The sequence below is a fragment of the Pelophylax lessonae genome (assembly GCF_965119305.1).
Source record: "Pelophylax lessonae genome assembly, chromosome: 7".
In the NCBI taxonomy this organism is placed as follows: Eukaryota; Metazoa; Chordata; class Amphibia; order Anura; family Ranidae; genus Pelophylax; species Pelophylax lessonae.
In genome coordinates this window covers 281,381,010-281,400,322 of record NC_138774.1, presented here as the reverse complement: position 1 = coordinate 281,400,322, position 19,313 = coordinate 281,381,010, and the positions used below count along the sequence as shown (strand labels likewise).

The 19,313-nt window shown below is 41.3% G+C and overlaps 1 protein-coding gene across 1 annotated transcript in view; it reads right to left on the bottom strand.

Moving 5' to 3' along the window:
- LOC309559671 (uncharacterized protein) overlaps positions 1–19,313 on the bottom strand; it is an 81,598-nt gene that overhangs the window by 19,697 nt on the left and 42,588 nt on the right. The window contains exons 5-6 of the mRNA XM_082263053.1: positions 18,392–18,540; positions 7,976–8,088 (exon numbers count right to left, since the gene is read on the bottom strand). Coding sequence (XP_082119179.1) covers positions 7,976–8,088; positions 18,392–18,540 — 262 coding nt within the window. The remainder of the gene's footprint in view (positions 1–7,975; positions 8,089–18,391; positions 18,541–19,313) is intronic.

The following is a 19,313-nucleotide window of genomic DNA, read 5'->3' as shown; positions in this document are numbered from 1 at the left end:
CTTTGTTCTTGTGACTAAGCACAAATCTACAGAAGTTCTACTGTACATTGCTGCCATAATGGGATCTTTGCCTTCTACTTTGCTGGAGTTATACGTCTTTGCCTTATATGACATCACCCTCCAAGTCTTTCTGTTAAGCAATTATTGACATTGCACCACAGTGGTGATGATTGTTCTTTTCCTGCAGGTCATGGCCTACGTGGTTACTCCAATCATTTTTGACTAGTCAGTATGAGAACTTTTGTACCTGTTTGTATTTGAAACATTCCATTAGTTAATTTATTGCACAATAAGAGGAAAGGCTCTATAATTAAAATGTTGGCTTTTCTTATGATCTTCTGGAAGTTCTTCCAAGGGACATAGAAAGATTAAAAGATTGAAAGACTGAATAATTATCTGCATCCTTAAGAGGCACATTGATACTGATCCAATGTACACAACACTTGGACCATTTTATTTTTATTTTTTTGCTTCTGTTGATACATTTTGGAAACATGGCTGGATTTTATATATGAATAATTCCTCATTTGGTCTAATGGCAACACCTACACGTTTTTAGATAAAGATTTTTTTGTATTTTTAATCTTTGCTCTGACTTATTAGAGATACCCTAATCTTTTTTTTCCCAAATATAAACTTTGAAAACAAATTAATACAACCCTATCAGTGGCGTAGCATGGGTTGTCAACGCTCGGGGCAAGGCAAGTAATTTGCGCCCCCTAACCTGCGGACTTTTAGCACTCCCTGAGTCTCTTCCTACAATAATACTGACCAGCCTGATTCCTATACTGACCTACCTGTCCACTACGCTAACCTACCTGATTCCTACCTGCCCACTACACTACACTGTCCACTACACTACACTGTCCACTACACTACACTACACTGCCCACTACACTACACTGTCCACTACACTGTCCACTACACTGCCCACTACACTGCCCACTACACTACCCACTACACTACACTACGATACACTGCCCACTGCACTACACTGCCCACTACACTACAATACACTGCCCACTATACTACACTACACTGTCCACTACACTACACTGTCCACTACACTACACTGCCCACTACACTACACTGCCCACTACACTACACTACAATACACTGCCCACTGCACTACACTACATTGCCCACTACACTGCACTACGATACACTGCCCACTGCACTACACTGCCCACTACACTACACACTACACTACACTGTATTGCCCACTACACTGCACTGCCCACTACAATACCCACTACGCTGCACTGCCCACTACACTACACTACACTGCCCACTACACTACATTGCCCACTGCACTACTTTATACATAGTGAGGGCTCTCCACTCCAGTCCAGGCTGCTCCCCTCCCCCCTTCCTCTTCTCTCGATGCCTGCCAGTCTGCAGTCAGTGTCCTCCAGTCCAGGCTGCTCCCCCCCTCCCTCCCCAACGGTCTCCCCTCACCTCTCACAATGGCTGGCTGAGTGTCACGACAACAGGGAAAGATAGATAGATGAATGATTACTGACTCTGTGACAGTGCCAGGCTGCTGATTCACTCGTTGAGCTGACTGAGCTCTTCTGAACATACGGCCGATTGTGAGGCGAAGCGGCACAGGCGGGGCTTGGCTTGCAACATTTCCACATGCGCCGCAGCGCCACTCCACCCTACGCCAATGTATATGTGAGGCACAGTCAAGCTCTGCCCCGCCCCTCCATTTTTATCCATTGGGCGCCCGCTGGACATCTCCCAGCCTAAACATGGCGGCAACCGCAGACAGCGTGTGATACTGTGTCAGACAGAGTGACACTGCGGGAATGCGCCCCCCATGATGTTGCTCCCGGTGCGGCTGGCCCCCCCTGCACCCCCCACGCTACGCCACTGAACCCTATTAAGGACTTGTATACACGTGCAGCCCTCACTGTGACTGTTAGGACCCTGTCAGGAAGGCTCTGGCAGAGGATGAGTTAAAACTCACAGTCTATTCCGGCTCCACCATTCTCATCAAGAAAGAGCACTATTTAAGCTGGATCAGCACACAGGTTCAGTGCTGTCTCGTCTTCAGCTCCTGCCGTTGTTCCTGAACCTGTGACCTGTTTACTGCTGATTTCCTGTTGACCTTTTGGCTTGTTCCTGACTCCGGTCGTCTGCTGCCCGTCCTGACCCCGGCTTGTTTGACCATTCTCTCGGATCTCCCTTGGTCTTTTTACCTGCCTTCGGACCTTGATCGGTTCTCCCTTGGTGGGACGACCCTGAGGACCGCGACCTGGGATCCACACGCAGCAAAGTCCATCCTCACCACCAGAGGCTCTTGCGAAAACCGGTGGATACTTAGAATCTGCACCTCAGGCTAGCCTGTGTCACTTACCTTGGGGGTTCCGTCCAAGCTCCGCCCTCTAGCGGACACCGGGGGCCTATGTCTGTCGTCAGGTTACCACCAGCACCCTAACAGTGACCCTCTGAAATGCTTGGAGGCAAAAATGTGATGTTCTCAAGCTATGTTTGAATGTGTGAATGGAGAAAATACCACATGATGGTCACTAGATGAAGATGAGGAGCATACTTATTTCCTATGATAGTCATCATCATCTAGTGGCCATCATCTCCAATAAGTCAGATCAAAAATTCAAAAAAATACAAAAATCTTGTAGGTGTAGCTGTTAGACCACTTTAGGAATTAATCATATATAAAATCAAGCCATGCTTCCAAAATGTTCTTGTATCAACAAAAGCAAAAAAAAAAAAAATGGCCCAGGTGTTGTTTACAATAGATCAGCATCAAGGTGCCTCTTGAGGATCCAGATGAATAGTCAATCTTTCTATGTGCCTTGGAAGAACTTCAAGGAGATCATAAGAAAAACCAACATCTTTGTATACAAATTATAGAGTCTTTACAACCCTTGGACCATTTTTTTGCTTCTGTTGCTAGAAGAAAATTTTGGAAACATGTCTTTTTATATTTGTATATGATTAATTCTTAAATAGGTCTAATGGCTACACCTACAGGTTTCTAGATGAAACATCTTTGTATTTTTCTTTTAATTCTTGATCTGACTTATTGGAGGTGATGACCACTAGATAATGATGACTATCATAGGAAATAAGTATGATCTTGACTTCATCTAGTGGCCATCATTCGGTATTTTCCCCATTTACACATTCAAACATAACTTGAGAACATTCAATTTTTGCTTCCAAGCTTTTCAGAGGGTTGTAGTGTTGGTTGCACCTGTAAACAAGTCCTTGCATGCACTTCATTTTTTGTTTTCAAAGTGAATATGTTGTTGTATTTAAAAGATTAGGGTATCTCCAATAAGTCAGATCAAAAATCAAAAAAGTCTTTATCTAGAAGTGTGTAGGTGTAGCCATTAGACCACTTTGGGACTTAATCATATATAAAATTCAGCCATGTTTCCAAAATTTTATTGCATCAACAGAAGCAAAAAAATGGTCCAAGTGTTGTTTACATTGGATCAGTATTAAGGTGCCCTAATGTAATGTTCTCAAGCTATGTTCAACTGTGTGAATGGGGAAAATAACGCATGATGGTCACTAGATGAAGATAAGAAGCATACTTATTCCTATGATAGTCATCACCAACTAGTGGCCATCATCTCCAATACGTCAGATCAAAAATTAAAAAAAATCCAAAAAAGCTTTATCTAGAAAAACTTGTATGTGTAACCGTTAGACCACTTTAGGAATTAATCATATATAAAATCAAGACATGCTTCCAAAATTTTCTTGTATCACCAGAAACAAAAAAAAAAAAAAAACGGTCCAGGGGTTGTTTACATTAGATCAGTATCAAGGTACCTCTTGATGATGCAGATGAATAGTCAATCTTTCTATGTCCCTTGGAAGAACTTCAGGAGATCATAAGAAAAACCAACATCTTTGTATACAAATTATAGAGTCTTTACAACCCTTAAACAATCCTTGGACCACTTTTTGGCTTCTGTTGCTAAAAGAAAATGTTGGAAACATGTCTTGATTTTATATATGATTAATTCCTAAATAGGTCTAATGGCTACACCTTCGGGTTTCTAAATAAATATTTATTTGTATTTTTTATTTTTGATCTGACTTATTGGAAATGATGACCACTAGATAATGATGACTATCATAGGAAATAAGTATGCTCCTCCTCTTCATCTAGTGGCCATCATGCAGTATTTTCCCCATTCACACATTCAAACATAACTTGAGAACATTACATTTTTGCTTCCAAGATTTTCAGAGGGTCGTAGTGATGGATGCAGTGATGGATAGGCAGTGGCTGAGTGACAGACAACAGAGGGTTGTAGTCAATGGAGAACATTCAGAACAAGGTCATGTTACCAGTGGGGTACCTCAGGGATCTGTACTGGGACCAATTTTGTTTAATATCTTCATAAGTGATATTGCAAAAGGCCTCGAAGGTAAGGTTTGTCTTTTTGCTGATGACACAAAGATATGTAACAGGGTTGATGTTCCTGGAGGGAAACGCCAAATGGAAAAGGATTTAGGAAAACTAGAAGAATGGTCAGAACTCTGGCAACTGAAATTTAATGTGGATAAGTGCAAGATAATGCACCTGGGGCGTAAAAACCCAAGGGCAGAATATAGAATATTTGACACCGTCCTGACCTCAGTATCTGAGGAAAGGGATTTAGGAGTAATTATTTCAGAAGACTTAAAGGTGGGAAGACAATGTAATAGAGCAGCACGAAATGCCAGCAGAATGCTTGGATGTATAGGGAGAGGTATAAGCAGTAGAAAGAGAGAAGTGCTTATGCCGCTGTACAGAACACTGGTGAGACCTCACTTGGAGTATTGTGCGCAGTACTGGAGGCCATATCTCCAGAAGGATATAGATACTCTAGAGAGAGTCCAGAGAAGAGCTACTAAACTAGTACATGGATTGCAGGAAAAAACTTACCAGGAAAGGTTAAAGGACCTTAACATGTATAGCTTGGAAGAAAGAAGAGACAGAGGGGATATGATAGAAACTTTTAAATACATAAAGGGAATCAACTCGGTAAAGGAGGAGAGCATATTTAAAAGAAGAAAAACTACCACAAGAGGACACTGTTTTAAATTAGAGGAGCAAAGGTTTAAAAGTAATATGAGGAAGTATTACTTTACTGAGAGAGTAGTGGATGCATGGAATAACCTTCCTGCAGAAGTGTTAGCTGCAAATACAGTGAAGGAGTTTAAGCATGCATGGGATAGGCATAAGGCTATCCTTCATATAAGATAGGGCCAGGGACTATTCATAGGATTCAGATATATTGGGCAGACTAGATGGGCCAAATGGTTCTTATCTGCCGACACATTCTATGTTTCTATGTTTCTATGCACGTATAAACAAGTCCTTAATGGGGCTGCATTATTTGTTTTCAAAGTGAATATGCTATTGGATTTAAAAGATTAGGGTATCTCCAATAAGTCAGATCAAAAAACACAAAAAAAGTCTTTATCTAGAAGTGTGTAGATGTAGCCATTTGACCACTTTGGGAATTAATCATATATAATCCAGCCATGTTTCCAAAATTTCTGTATCAACAGAAGCAAAAAAATGGTCCAAGTGTTGTTTACATTGGATCAGTATTAAGGTGCCTCTTGAGGATGCAGATGATTATTTAATCTTTTTTTGAACCTTGGCAAAACTTCCATAAGATCATAAGAAAAGCCAACGTCATTGCATACAAATTATAGAGCCTTTACTCTTATTGTGCAATGAATGAACTAATGGAATGTTTCAAATACAAACAGGTACAAACGTTCTCATACTGACTAGTCAAAAATGATTAGAGTAACCACGTAGGTCATGACCTCCCGTAGATATTGCAAAAAAAAAAAAAAACAATCATCCCGATGTGGTGCGATGTTAATAATATAATTGCTTAGCAGACAGTTTTGGAGGGTGATGTCATATAAGGCGAAGACAAATAACTCTTATTAGTTACACAACGCGTATGTCAAAGGTCCCACTATGGCAGCAATGTACAGTAGAACTTCTGAAGATTTGTCCTTAGTCCCAAGATCGAGCATATATCACATTTAACTCTTTCTAAGCAGAGCAAGCATTTCACATTGCATAATTGTCAGACCTCAGATCAGCACCAATGCATGCACTTCAGACTTCAGATCAACCCCAATGCATATTTGTCAGACCTCATCTACACCAATGCATGCACTTCATACCTTGGATCAGCACCAATGCATAATTGTTAGACCTCATCTGCACCAATGCATGCACTTCGGATCTTGGATCAGCCCCAATGCATGCACTTCAGACCTCAGATCAACCCCAATACATATTTGTCAGACCTCATCTACACCAATGCATGCACTTCATACCTTGGATCAGCACCAATGCATAATTGTTAGACCTCATCTGCACCAATGCATGCACTTCGGATCTTGGATCAGCCCCAATGCATGCACTTCAGACCTCAGATCAACCCCAATACATATTTGTCAGACCTCATCTACACCAATGCATGCACTTCAGAACTTGGATCAGCCCCAATGCATGCATTTCAGACCTCAGATCAGCCCCAGGGCATGATTGTCAGACCTTAGGTCTGCACCAATGCATGCACTTCAGATCTCATATTAACTGCAATGCATGCATTTCAGGCCTCAGATCAAGCCAATGCATATCTTGTCAGACCTCATCTGCACCAATGCATATACTTCAGACCTTGAATCAGTTCCAATGCATGCATTTCAGACCTTAGCTCAGCTCCAATGTATGATTGTCAGAACTAAGATCTGTACTAATACAGGCACTTCAGACCTCATATTAACTGCAATGCGTGCATTTCAGGCCTCAGATCAGCCCCAGTGCATGCATTTCAGAGCTTAGATCTGCAATAATGCATGCACTTCAGACCTCATATTAACGGCAATGAATGCATTTCAGGCCCAAGATCAGCCCCAGTGCATGAATTTTAGACTTCGGATCTGCAACAATGCATGCACGTCAGACCTCAGATCAGCCCCAGTATACAGTATAATTGTCAGACCTCAGATCTGCACCAATGCATGCACTTCAGACCTCAGATCAGCCCCAATGCATGCACTTCAGACCTCAGATCAGTCCCAATGCATGCACTTCAGACCTCAGATCAGTCCCAATGCATGGACTTCCGACCTCAGATCAACCCCAATATATAATATAATTGTCAGACCTCAGATCAGCCCCAATGCATGCACTTGAGACCTCAGATCAGCCCCAATATACAGTATAATTGTCAGACCTCAGATCAGCCCCAATGCATGCACTTCAGACCTCAGATCAGCCCCAATGCATGCACTTCCGACCTCAGATCAACCCCAATATATAATATAATTGTCAGACCTCAGATCAGTCCCATTGCATGCACGTCAGACCTCAGATCAGCCCCAATGAATGCACTTTAGACCTCAGATCAGCCCCAGCGCAGGGTACAATCTTCCGTTTGCAGGCTGGCTTCTATGGCACAGCACACCAATGTCCTCAGTAACATCAGGGAGGTTGGCCAACTGACAGTCTAGTGAATTGTCAATTACAGTCAATGGCAGTGGGATGCAACGGCATCACATGCGAGGGGTGCCAATACCTGCTTTAGGGGGACGTGTTCTTTTTTGAGGAGGGGGGGGGGGCAGTATTTTTTAGGTAGTTTAGGTTCATTTAGTATTTGTTGTATTGTATGCTGGGTGTCTCCAGAAAGCACAGGCACCTTTTACTTTGAAGACATGGGTTTGGAATTTAAAAAGAGTAACAGAGTCTGTTTAAAGTATAACTAAAGGAAAAACTTTTTCAGTTTTGGATAGAGTGGGGAGGGATTAGAACCCCCGTCTCCTCAATAGGAAATGTTGGGCAAAAAAAAAAACCTCTTTTTTTTTTTTGTTTTGTTTTTTTTTTACATATTTTTTTTTTTTCTAACGTTGCCTTCAGGTCTAATTTAAAATGCTAAACGACTCCAAACTGCATCTATACATCACTCACAAGATTAATGATCTGAGTAGTAACTTCCAAGTCTGATATATATAATGTTATACTCCTTGGGGACCCCAGTAGTGAAGAGCAGTTTGCCAGTCCAAGGCTGTTCAGCCAGTTTCCTAATGGGCACATAAAATAACAAATTACTTTCAAAATTAATTTTATATATATTTTTAATTTTTTATTTATTTATTTTTTTGAATGAGAAAGTTATTTTCACACCTATTCACCCCATATAGGTCACATTTCAGCTATCGATTTAGCCATTCCCTCATCATTGCTTGCGGGCATAATAAACATATTATTATTTTCTTTTGCAGGACAAACAAGGCTTACTTTTGTACATTTTTAATTAAAAAAACACAAAAAAAAATGTAATTGTTCAAAAACATGTTCTTTTCTGTGCAATCTACAGGCAAGAAAAGATGCCACAACATGTTATTATTAAACTAGCACTTTTTTTGTAGGATAAACAAGGCTTACTTTTCACAGTATTTTCATTAAAAATAGGAAATATATTTCCTGAAAAATATTTTCTTTCGTGTGCAATCTATGTGAGTTCAAGGACTACTGTAGATAAAAAGTAAAAAATTGTGCAAAATGTATTTTATATTTGTCCATTTATAATAGCACTAAAATTAAGCAAGGTTATTTACAAATTTAATTTAGGCATTTTTTTTCTTCTTTTTATTTTTTTTTCCCTTTTTTTGCTAATGTAACAAAACAAACACCATCTAAAACAGATATATGTGTACTAAAAGTGCAAAAATGCAAAGTGAGAGTGCAAAATGTATTATATAATATGTCCATTTACAATAATGATAATATTAATCAAGATTATTTTTAAATGAAATGTAGGCATTTATTTATTTTTTATTTATAACAAAACAAACCCCATCTAATACATTTTGCACTCTCACTTTGCATTTTTGCACTTTTAATACACATATACAGTGGGTACGGAAAGTATTCAGACCCCCTTAAATTTTTCACTCTTTGTTATATTGCAGCCATTTGCTAAAATCATTTAAGTTCATTCTTCTTCCTCATGAATGTACACATAGCACCCCATACTGACAGAAAAACACAGAATTGTTGACATTGTTGCAGATTTATTAAAAAAGAAAAACTGAAATATCACATAGTCCTAAGTATTCAGACCCTTTGCTGTGACACTCATATATTTAACTCAGGTGCTTTCCATTTCTTCTGATCATCCTTGAGATGGTTCTACACCTTCATTTGAGTCCAGCTGTGTTTGATTATACTGATTGGACTTGATTAGGAAAGCCACACACCTGTCTATATAAGACCTTCCAGATCACAATGCATGTCAGAGCAAATGAGAATCATGAGGTCAAAGGAACTGCCTGAAGAGCTTAGAGACAGAATTGTGGCAAGGCACAGATCTGGCCAAGGTTACAAAAAGATTTCTGCTGCACTTAAGGTTCCTAAGAGCACAGTGGCCTCCATAATCCTCAAATGGAAGACGTTTGGGACGACCAGAACCCTTCCTAGAGCTGGCCGTCCGGCCAAACTGAGCTATCGGGGGAGAAGAGCCTTGGTGAGAGAGGTAAAGAAGAACCCAAAGATCACTGTGGCTGAGCTCCAGAGATGCAGTCAGGAGATGGGAGAAAGTTGTAGAAAGTCAACCATCACTGCAGCCCTCCACCAGTCGGGGCTTTATGGCAGAGTGGCCCGACGGAAGCCTCTCCTCAGTGTAAGACACATGAAAGCCCGCATGGAGTTTGCTAAAAAAACACCTGAAGGACTCCAAGATGGTGAGAAATAAGATTCTCTGGTCTGATGAGACCAAAATAGAACTTTTTGGCCTTAATTCTAAGCGGTATGTGTGGAGAAAACCAGGCACTGCTCATCACCTGTCCAATACAGTCCCAACAGTGAAGCATGGTGGTGGCAGCATCATGCTGTGGGGGTGTTTTTCAGCTACAGGGACAGGACGACTGGTTGCAATCGAGGGAAAGATGAATGCGGCCAAGTACAGGGATATCCTGGACAAAAACCTTCTCCAGAGTGCTCTGGACCTCAGACTGGGCCAAAGGTTTACTTTCCAACAAGACAATGACCCTAAGCACACAGCTAAAATAACGAAGGAGTGGCTTCACAACAACTCCCTGACTGTTCTTGAATGGCCCAGCCAGAGCCCTGACTTAAACCCAATTGAGCATCTCTGGAGAGACCTAAAAATGGCTGTCCACCAACGTTTACCATCCAACCTGACAGAACTGGAGAGGATCTGCAAGGAGGAATGGCAGAGGATCCCCAAATCCAGGTGTGAAAGACTTGTTGCATCTTTCCCAAAAAGACTCCTGGCTGTATTAGATCAAAAGGGGGCTTCTACTAAATATTGAGCAAAGGGTCTGAATACTTAGGACCATGTGATATTTCAGTTTTTCTTTTTTAATAAATCTGCAACAATGTCAACAATTCTGTGTTTTTCTGTCAGTATGGAGTGCTATGTGTACATTCATGAGGAAGAAGAATGAACTTAAATAATTTTAGCAAATGGCTGCAATATAACAGAGTGAAAAATTTAAGGGGGTCTGAATACTTTCCGTACCCACTGTATGTGTACTAAAAGTGCAAAAATGCAAAGTGAGAGTGCAAAATGTATTATATAATATGTCCATTGATAATAATGCTAACATTAATCAAGATTATTTTTAAATTAAATGTGGCATTTATTTATTTTTTATTTGTAACAAAACAAACACCATCTAAAACAGGTATATGCCTACTAAAAGTGCAAAAAATGCAAGGTCGACTTATTTTACAGCAGCCCACCCCAGAATAATAATAATAATAATAATAATACATGGTAAGTGAGAGCTTAAAAAAAAAAGTAAGAAAAATAAAAAAAATTTCCCCTGTGCAATCTATTGGCAAAACACCCCCAAAATTTTGTAAACATTTTTTAAGGACTACTGTAGATAAAAAGTGATAAATTGTGCAACATGCATTCTATAATTTGTCCCATTTATAATAGCACTAAAATTAAGCAAAGTTATTTACAAATTTAATTTGTAAATATAGAATATTTTAAGTAGAATATTGTAGAATATTTTTCATTCATACAGAATAGAGTGCAACAGGAAATTAATTTAGGCATTGTTTTCTTTCTTTCTTTTTTTTTTTTGTTAGTCGTGTAACAAATCAAACACTATCTAAAACAGATATACGTGCAAAAAATGCAAGACCCACTTATTTTACAGCAGCCCATCCCAGAGTAATAATAATAATAGTAATAATAATAAAAAAAAAAGCTAACTATATTTTTCCCTGTGCAATCTTTGGCCGAAAAACCACAGCATTTTTTAAAAATTGTAAATTGTTTTTTTTTTTTTTGGTTGTTTGACCAATGCAAGTTTTAAAGACTACTGTAGATACAAAGTGAAACGTTGTGTAAGCTTTACTCTATAATATGTCCATTTACAATAATGCTAACATTAAGCAAAGGTATTTACAAATTAAATATATATATTTTTTAAAAAAGAACAGCATCTAAAACAGGTATATGTGTACTAAAACTGCAAAAAATGCAAGGCCGACTTATTTTACAGCAGCCCACCCCAGAATAATAATAATACTAATAAAAAAAAAAAAAAAAAAAAAAGCTAAATGAAAGCTTAAAAAAATGAAGAAAAAAAATATATTTTTTTCCTGTGCAATCTCTGGCCGAAAAACCACAACATTTTTTAAAAATTGTTTTTTTTTTTTTTTTGGTTGTTTGACCAATGCAAGTTTTAAAGACTACTGTAGATACAAAGTGAAAAGTTGTGCAAGCTTTCTCGATAATATGTCCATTTACAGCAATGCTAACATTAAGCAAAGGTATTTACAAATTAAATTTAGGCATTTGTTTTTTTTTTTTAAAAACTAACACCAGCTAAAACAAGTATATGTGTATTTAAATTGCAAAAAAATGCAAGACCGACTTAGTTTACAGCAGCCCACCCCAGATAAAACGGAAAATTTATATCAAATACTTACCGTAATTTTCCTTTCCTGATGGACTCCATGGCAGCATACGTTTGGGTAGTCCCGCCTCCACTCCTACCCTATAGGACCCCACTCCCATAAATCCTTGCTCCCTTTCAGCATCCGTGTTCTGTAACTAGCCTATTCAGGAACTGGGAGGGGACTCCTGCTGCTATGGAGTCCATCAGGAAAGGAAAATTACGGTAAGTATTTGATATAAATTTTCCGTTTTCCTGACAGACTCCATGGCAGCATACGTTTGGGAAATAACTCGCCAAAACACAATTGGGTGGGCAGATGCTGATAAATTTTAATTAACACCTGCAACAGATAATACTTGAGCACCAAAACCAACAGAAGAAAGAGCCGCCGGCTCAACACAATAATGTGACATAAATGTATGAATGGACGACCAAGACGCTGCTCTGCTGACCACATCCGGAGCGACATGTCTTGAAGCTGCCCATGAAGTAGCGACACCACGCGTAGAATGTGCAGTCACCGCTTTAGGAGGAACCAAGCCCTTCTCTCTATAAGCCCACTGAATCGCCTCTACTATCCAGGAGGCAACTGATCTTGAAGAAGCACGCATACCTTTGTTCTTCCCAGACAATAGGACAAAGAGATAATCTGTCTTCCGGAAAGAGGCTGTAGCTTCCAAGTACTGTCTGAGCGTGTTGCCCACATCCAGAGGATGGACTTCCGGAGGTTCGGCCGATGAATTGAAAGTAGGGAGAACAATTTCTTGGTACTCATGGAAAACCGACGTGACTTTAGGCCTTGCTCCCAGCATTGGAATGAGGACAACTCTATCCGGGAAAAAAGTCAGAAAAGGTTCCTTACTTCCCAGACTTTGGATCTCTGACACCCTTTTAGCAGATGTGATGGCCACCAGAAAGATCGTCTTGAGGGTGAGATGTTTCACTGATATAGGATCTTCAAGACTTGAGCCAACCGATGATAAGAAATCAAGGACCAGAGGCATGTCCCACTTGGGGAATCTCGGCTTTTTCTGTGGCCTTAGCCTTACTGCCCCTTTGAAGAATTGCCTGATCAAAGGATGTGCAGCCCAGGAAATGCCTGTGAAAGCGGATATGGCTGAGACTTGTACTCGTAGGGCGCTTACTGAAAGAGGCAACTCCAATCCCGATTGAAGAAAAGAAAGAATATCTTGCATGGAAGGAGATGACCAGGACTTTCCTTTGGACTCTAGGAAAGAAGTAAACCTAGCCCAAATCCTTTCATAGGTTTTATTCGTGCTTTGTCTTCTAGCACTCAAAAGAGTTGGTATGGCTACTTCCGGACATCCTAACGCTTCCAGCCTTCCCCTTTCAAAAACCAGACCCGAAGGTGCAGACGGGCTGAGCATGGGTGAAGGATGGAGCCCTGGGACAGCAGATCCGCCCTGAGAGGAAGAGGGACTGGGTCGCGGTAGCTCAGCTGGAATAGTAGGGGAAACCACGGTCTGTTGGGCCAGAACGGGATTACTGCAACCACTTTGACTGACTCCATCTTGACTCTCCGCAGGAATTGAAAGATGACTGGTACTGGGGGAAAGGCATAAGCCTTGTGAAACCTCCAGCAATCTGTCAGGGCATCCACCCCGAATGCTCTGGGATCTCTGTTCCTCGAGTAAAACTTCTGCAACTTCCTGTTGTTGAAGGAGGCAAATAGATCCACCTCTGGGATGGAACTCCAAGGACAGGATCCAGTTGAACACATCCTCGTGGAGAGACCACTCGTTGTTGTTGAGTTGTGTTCTCGAGAGGAAATCCGCTTGTGTGTTCTGAGCCCCTGGTATGTAAACTGCCGACAGATTGACCAGGTTTCCCTGAGCCCAGGTCATTATTGGCTCTACTTCCCGAAGCAGGGATGCACTGCGAGTTCCGCCTTGTTTCCTCACATAGGCTACTGCAGTCGTGTTGTCTAACCTCAGCATGACTGAGGTGCCCCGAATGAGGTGGCTGAAGGCTAGTAACACTTGAAAGGCCGCTCGTAGTTCCAAGATGTTGGACACCGTCTGGCGAGACCGAAAGTCCCATTTCCCTTGTGCCATCTCTGTTCCGCAATGACCGCCCCAGCCGGTGTTGCTGGCGTCTGATGTCACTATCACCCAAGATATGGGGGCTATGGAGTGACAATTGCTCAAATTCTTCAGCTGTAGCCACCACGGAAGCCAGCTCTTCATTGTTGCGGTTATCACAATTCGCTGGGAATTGCTGACTCCGTTCCATTGCTGAAGGAAACCCCTCTGAAAAGGCCTCATCCTCCAGAGAGCCCACTTCACCATAGGGGCTGCCGACACCATGGTGCCAATTACCCTTAGGCATTGTTTTGCTGTGAGACGGGATGCTGACAAAGCTAGAGACACTCTGTCCCTGATTACCGGAATCTTTTCTTCTGGCAGAGAGATGGTACTGTTCTTGGTGTTGAACAGCGCACCTAAAAAGACCAGGGACTGAGTGGGAATCAGATGGCTCTTTTACCTGTTCAGGATCCAGCCGAACCTCTCTAGAGACGAGATGACCAGAGCTAGATGTTCCAGGATGACAGACTTGTCTTGGGCCAGAAGAAGGAGGTCGTCCAGGTAATGATAAAGACGGATCTCTCTCATTCTTATCAAGGCTACCACCGCTAATAATACCTTCGAAAAGGTACGAGGCGACGTGGAAAGCCCGAAGGGGAGACATACAAATTGTAGATAACGTTGGCTGACTGAGAATCTCAGATATTGTTGAAACTCCGTTGCCACTGGCACGTGGAAGTATGCATCCTTCAGGTCTACTGAGACCATCCAATCTCCCGGTTGAACGGCTTGCTGAATGTAGAATAGAGTCTCCATCTTGAATTTTTCTCCTTTGATGAAGCGATTCAAGTGCGTCAGATCTATCACTGGTCTCCAGGCGCCGCTCTTCTTGCGCACCATGAACAGAGGAGAGTACACTCCAAGTCTTCTTTCGGATTCTGGCACTGGAACCACTGCTCCTTGAGTGACTAGCGAGTCTACGTAAGACAAGAGAATCTCTCTTTTGTCGCCTGACCGAGGAAGGGAGGTAGGAAAAAATCTGTCTCCGGGAATACTGGTGAAGGTCCAAGAATGACCTGCAGAGACCGTGTTGACGACCCAAGTATCCCAGATTGAGGCCGCCCAGACCTGCCGAAAGTGAAAGAGACGGCCTCCCACCTGACTGGCCTGAGCGGGCCCAATCTCAAAAGGACTTTGTCGTATCTCTATCCCCAGACGGATTGCTCTTGGGGCCTTTCCGAAAGGAAGACTGCCTGGATTTCCAGTTTCTCCCAAACTCCCTTCCTGGCCTATAACTACGTGCCTCCCTGGCACGATCAGAATTTTGTCTTCTAAGAGGTGGCCTTTTCTGACCCAGAAGACGCCTATCCTGGGGAAGAAAGCCCGATTTACCACCAGTAGCCTTGGAAATGGCGCTATCTAACTTATTCCCAAAGAGGGACGAACCCTCAAAGGGAATGCGGCACCACACCTGCTTAGAAGCAGGATCAGCCAACCAAGGGCGTAACCAAAGTGCACGCTTCGCCGTAACAGATGATAGCATTCCCCGGGCTAACAGGCGAATAACATCAATAGGCGCCTCCCCCAGAAAGGCTGAGGCCAGTTTCAACTCTTGGATAGGAGAGTTCTTGGCTGCATCTTCGGAGAAGCTTCTGAGGGAATCATCCACATTGTCCACCCACACTTCCATGGCTTTGGACAAGGAAGCCAGGGCCAAAGCCGGTTTACAGGCAGCACCTACTGAAAGATAGACACGCTTCAGATCCGTGTCGATTTTCCTGTCAAGAGGGTCTTTGAAGGAAACAGTATCCTCAAGAGGCAAAGTTACATGCTTCACTAGCCTCATGACAGCCGCATCTACCAGAGGAGGAGTTTCCAGGTGTCTGACCTCCTCTTCCTTGAATGGATAGAGTTTAGCCAATTTTGAAACCATAGAATTATTTTTCTCCACCTTGCTCAATTCTTCCGTTATGATTTCTCCCAATTCAGGAATGAACGGGAAATTCAGCCGCTCCTTGCTCAGCTGTTTAAAGAGTTTCCTCTGCTTTGGAGCCGAGACTACTGGATCTTCCCAGTTTAAAGTTTCTCTGACGGCCTTTACAAAAGGTGGAACCAAATTGAAGGAGAATCCTAAACTTGGTTCATCCTGATCCGAATCGCTATCAGACTCGAATACCGAGGGATGGCTAGGCTCAGAGGATTCAAGGGCTCTTCCGCCAGTGGTCTCTCTAACTGGAGGTACAGATGGCTCTGGCGCTGGAGATTGCCGTTTATTAAGGTCAGCCAGCGAATCCTTTACTATGCGTTTGACCATGAACTCAATTTGTTGGTCAGATCTTCACCTTTCACTCGTTGCACGGGAATAACAGGAGTCGCATAGTGATCCTCCGTCCAGTAAACGTATACCACAGCCCCAGCATTTAGTCTCACTGGATTGGCGTGAAGACCTGGGAGGTGACCCGTCTTTGCTACGGTATCTGGACTTGGATGAGCCATGTTTGGAGGAGGAGGAACGGTAATGCTGTGGATTAGCATGGCGATCCTCCCGCGTGCCTTGCGGTTGTTCCGACCTAGAGGAGGAGCTGCAAAGGGAACACATAAAGCAATAAAGTAATGCGCCCACCCGTATGTCCCGCTCCCCCCCCTCACTGCAGCCCTGCACTTACCTAAGAGAGTCACAGGGGAGCGGTGACGGATCCATAGGGCAACAGAGATCACTAAAACAGACCAATGCGATGAAGCTAAGAACTAGCATAGAAATACACAAATGGCATAAAATAAAGAACCCCCCAAAAAGGAGACCCACGTACCTTAAGAATATGGAGTGTCAGCTCTTGGGAACAGGACCAGGGACTGGGCGCCGTGATATATAGGCAGTTCCACCGCCTGTGGAACTGACAGCTGTTTAAATTTGGCGCCGGCCGTGACGTCACGGTCGCGGCGCACTGCGCATGCGCGAGTATCTGCACTCGCCGATACTGTGCATGCGCGAACCAAGCCTCGTTCTTGGTCAGTCGGCGCGCATGCGCAGAGCGACCGAGGACGCCGGGATGGAACGCACAGCGTTCCACGGTGTCCACAGAGCCTCCCGGACCACCAGGAAGAATATGGACAGCACGAGGAGTCCGAACACCGGGCTACCAGGCAGCGCTAGACCACCAGGTAAATATGAGGAATACAATAAGGAAAAAAACACTTACCCCTCCTCGCGCTAGACACCAGGGACACATTTAGAGCCAGACACCAGGACATCCAATCCAGCGTTGGGGCAATACAATGAGGCCCCCTACCACAGCTGGGTCATCGGCCATGCCTTCATTAGCCTGCTTTGTCAGGCATTTTCTCGGCTCCTCTTCAACTTGCCCATCCCATACCCCGCAGCAGCAAGGGCTTATTGGGAAACCAGGTCCTGCCGACTCTCAACGACCCTGCGTCATTTAAAACGACCATACTTGTAGGAATTTGGGACCAAACAGGTGCATGGAGGAGGACAAAAAAAGAACACGGATGCTGAAAGGGAGCAAGGATTTATGGGAGTGGGGTCCTATAGGGTAGGAGTGGAGGCGGGACTACCCAAACGTATGCTGCCATGGAGTCTGTCAGGAAATAATAATAATAATACATGCTAAGTGAAAGCTTAAAAAAAAGTAAGAAGAAAAATATTTTTTTCACTGCGCAATCTGAGTAAAAATGATAAAAAACTTTAAAACTTTTTTTTTTTGTCTAAGTGAGTTTTAAGCACTACTGTAAAAAAAAAAAAAAAAAAATCCATGATTTGTCCATTTATAATAACATTAAATTAGGCAAGGTTATTTACAAAATTTAGGCTTTTTTGTTTGTTTTTTTTTGGAATTTTTTTTTTTTTTTTAGCAAAATGTGTTGCAAAAACAAAACACTATCTAAAACAGGTATATGTATACAAAAAATGCAAGGCCCACCTATTTTAAAGCAGCCCAACCCATAACAATAATGTTGATAATAATAATGATAATTATAATAAAAATATTAAAATAAAAAAATAATAATTAAAAATATTAATAAAAAAATAAATAAACTCTAAGTGAAAGTTAAAAAAAAAATCTCTCCTTTTTAATTGAGCTTCCTTCCTCTTGTTGTAGACCTCATTGGGCCTCCCCACGAGATCCTGGGGAAAGCAGAAGATCCCTAATCTTGGGAGATGCTCCAATACTGCATAGGAGGGCTTTCCTGGAATTTGGAATCCTCAGCTTCTCCGAAATCTCATGAGAAGGACAAGGTATTCCCAGAGTATTTTTTTTTTTTCTTCCAATTTTATTTTTTTTATTTTTTTTTTTTTTATTCAGGGGTTATGGGGTCAAGCATAAATCAACCTTGTACTTTAATGCAAGAAACTCTTGAACACAAAAAGGTTGACTCACCTTTTTTAGGAAGTACAAAACCGACAGGATTTGGCCAGAGACCTTGGATTAGACCCTGGACCCTTCTGCTGAGGACAGATTTTTCCCGGAGATGTACGAAGCTGCTAATGAAAATCGATAGCTCATTGTCCTCAGTTTCGATTTCTAGTCTAAAAGAGGAGAAAAACACATTTTTCACATCTTTTTGGTGCTCTTCATCTTAGTATCGTCGTAAATAATAATCCAAACTGTATGACATTTAAAAAATAGAAAGAATTGCAGCTACTGCACTTAGATATTTTCTGTTCAAATGGCGGCAAAAACAAACCATAGACTCTATAGGTAGAATATTTTTCATTCATACAGAATAGAGCGCAACAGGAAAATACCGCAGTATGTCTGCTAGGTGGAGCTAACCATAATTTTGTAAAGCACTACATATACTGTTGACGCTATATAAATTCTGTATAATAATAATAATAGAAAATCATTATTTAATAATTATTTATGTATTCAATTATTATTTATTTAATAATACATTTATTAATACTTATAATAATGTAATTTATTTAATAATATTATATTAATTTTTAATATATTTAAATTATTTGTATGTATTCAGTTATTATTTAACTAATAATAACTTAAATACTTAATTTCATTTTTATTCTATTAATGTTTTTTATTTTAATTAATATATTAATATTTTCATTATTATTATTATTATTATTATTAATAATAATAATATTAATAATAAATGATTTAATAATTTCAAAAAATCATTCAGTTTTTGCTCCCACTTGTACCGAATGAATGTACATGCACCTTAATGGGATGAATAGCTCTGCTAATTTTTATGTACACACCTTAGTTTGCTTTGTGCACTGTTTATTATAAACAATTTTTTTTTTTAAATGATAATAACTTGATTACTCAATTTCAT